Source organism: Penaeus monodon, chromosome 31, assembly GCF_015228065.2.
Source record: "Penaeus monodon isolate SGIC_2016 chromosome 31, NSTDA_Pmon_1, whole genome shotgun sequence".
NCBI classification, from domain to species: domain Eukaryota; kingdom Metazoa; phylum Arthropoda; class Malacostraca; order Decapoda; family Penaeidae; genus Penaeus; species Penaeus monodon.
The window spans coordinates 7492459-7493141 of NC_051416.1; the positions used below are offsets into that span (position 1 = coordinate 7492459).

Genomic DNA, 683 nt, shown 5'->3' on the forward strand with positions numbered 1-683 from the left:
CAGTACCTCATTACTAGGAAACAAGAATTTCATTTTAAATGCCCAATTATTCAAGAAAATAAAAGTGAGAGTGTTTAATATCCAGCACAGTCACATTACTTATATGACCACTGTATAAAAAAATATTCAATACTATTTAAATACCAACATATCATTCAAGTAACAAATATAAAAACAACCAACGAAAATATTCTGTTACCAATATTGCAATTTTTCAATACACATAACACACAAGAGTAAAGAAATAAGATAAAGTAAAACATCAATTATCAACATACCTTTTTATACCTCTCTACATCAACGTGCTCCAGCTGAGACAGACGAACCAGATTGGTTCCCACTAAGATACGCAACTCCTGTCTCTCTCGTTCTCTTTTCTCTTTGTCTCGTGAATGTCCCTGATGCTGCATCCTTACCCACAGCTTATTCATCTCCGCAAAGTTCATCAGAATGAAATCTACACTGTCTGATATCTGTCAACAGGAAAAATATACAAGTCCATACATTGCCAGTATCTGAACTTGCAGCACATCAGACATGTATGGTAATATAGCATATGTTTCATGTAAAAGCAATATAAACAAATGAATTATTTCAGTGAAGAAGTACAATACAAATAAAAAATTATCCTGAATAGCTAATAGCATATATCTTCTACTGACATGAACAGAGATCCATAAAAG

At 32.5% G+C, this 683-nt stretch overlaps 1 protein-coding gene across 2 annotated transcripts in view; it reads right to left on the reverse strand.

The window, feature by feature from the left end:
* The window catches only part of LOC119593020 (vacuolar protein sorting-associated protein 35-like), a gene marked incomplete at its 3' end in the record, with an annotated part of 23876 nt that overhangs the window by 15119 nt on the left and 8074 nt on the right, over positions 1-683 (reverse strand). For both annotated transcript variants that reach the window (XM_037941915.1, XM_037941914.1), the window contains 1 exon segment: positions 279-473. In XM_037941915.1, the coding sequence (XP_037797843.1) occupies positions 279-473 (195 nt within the window).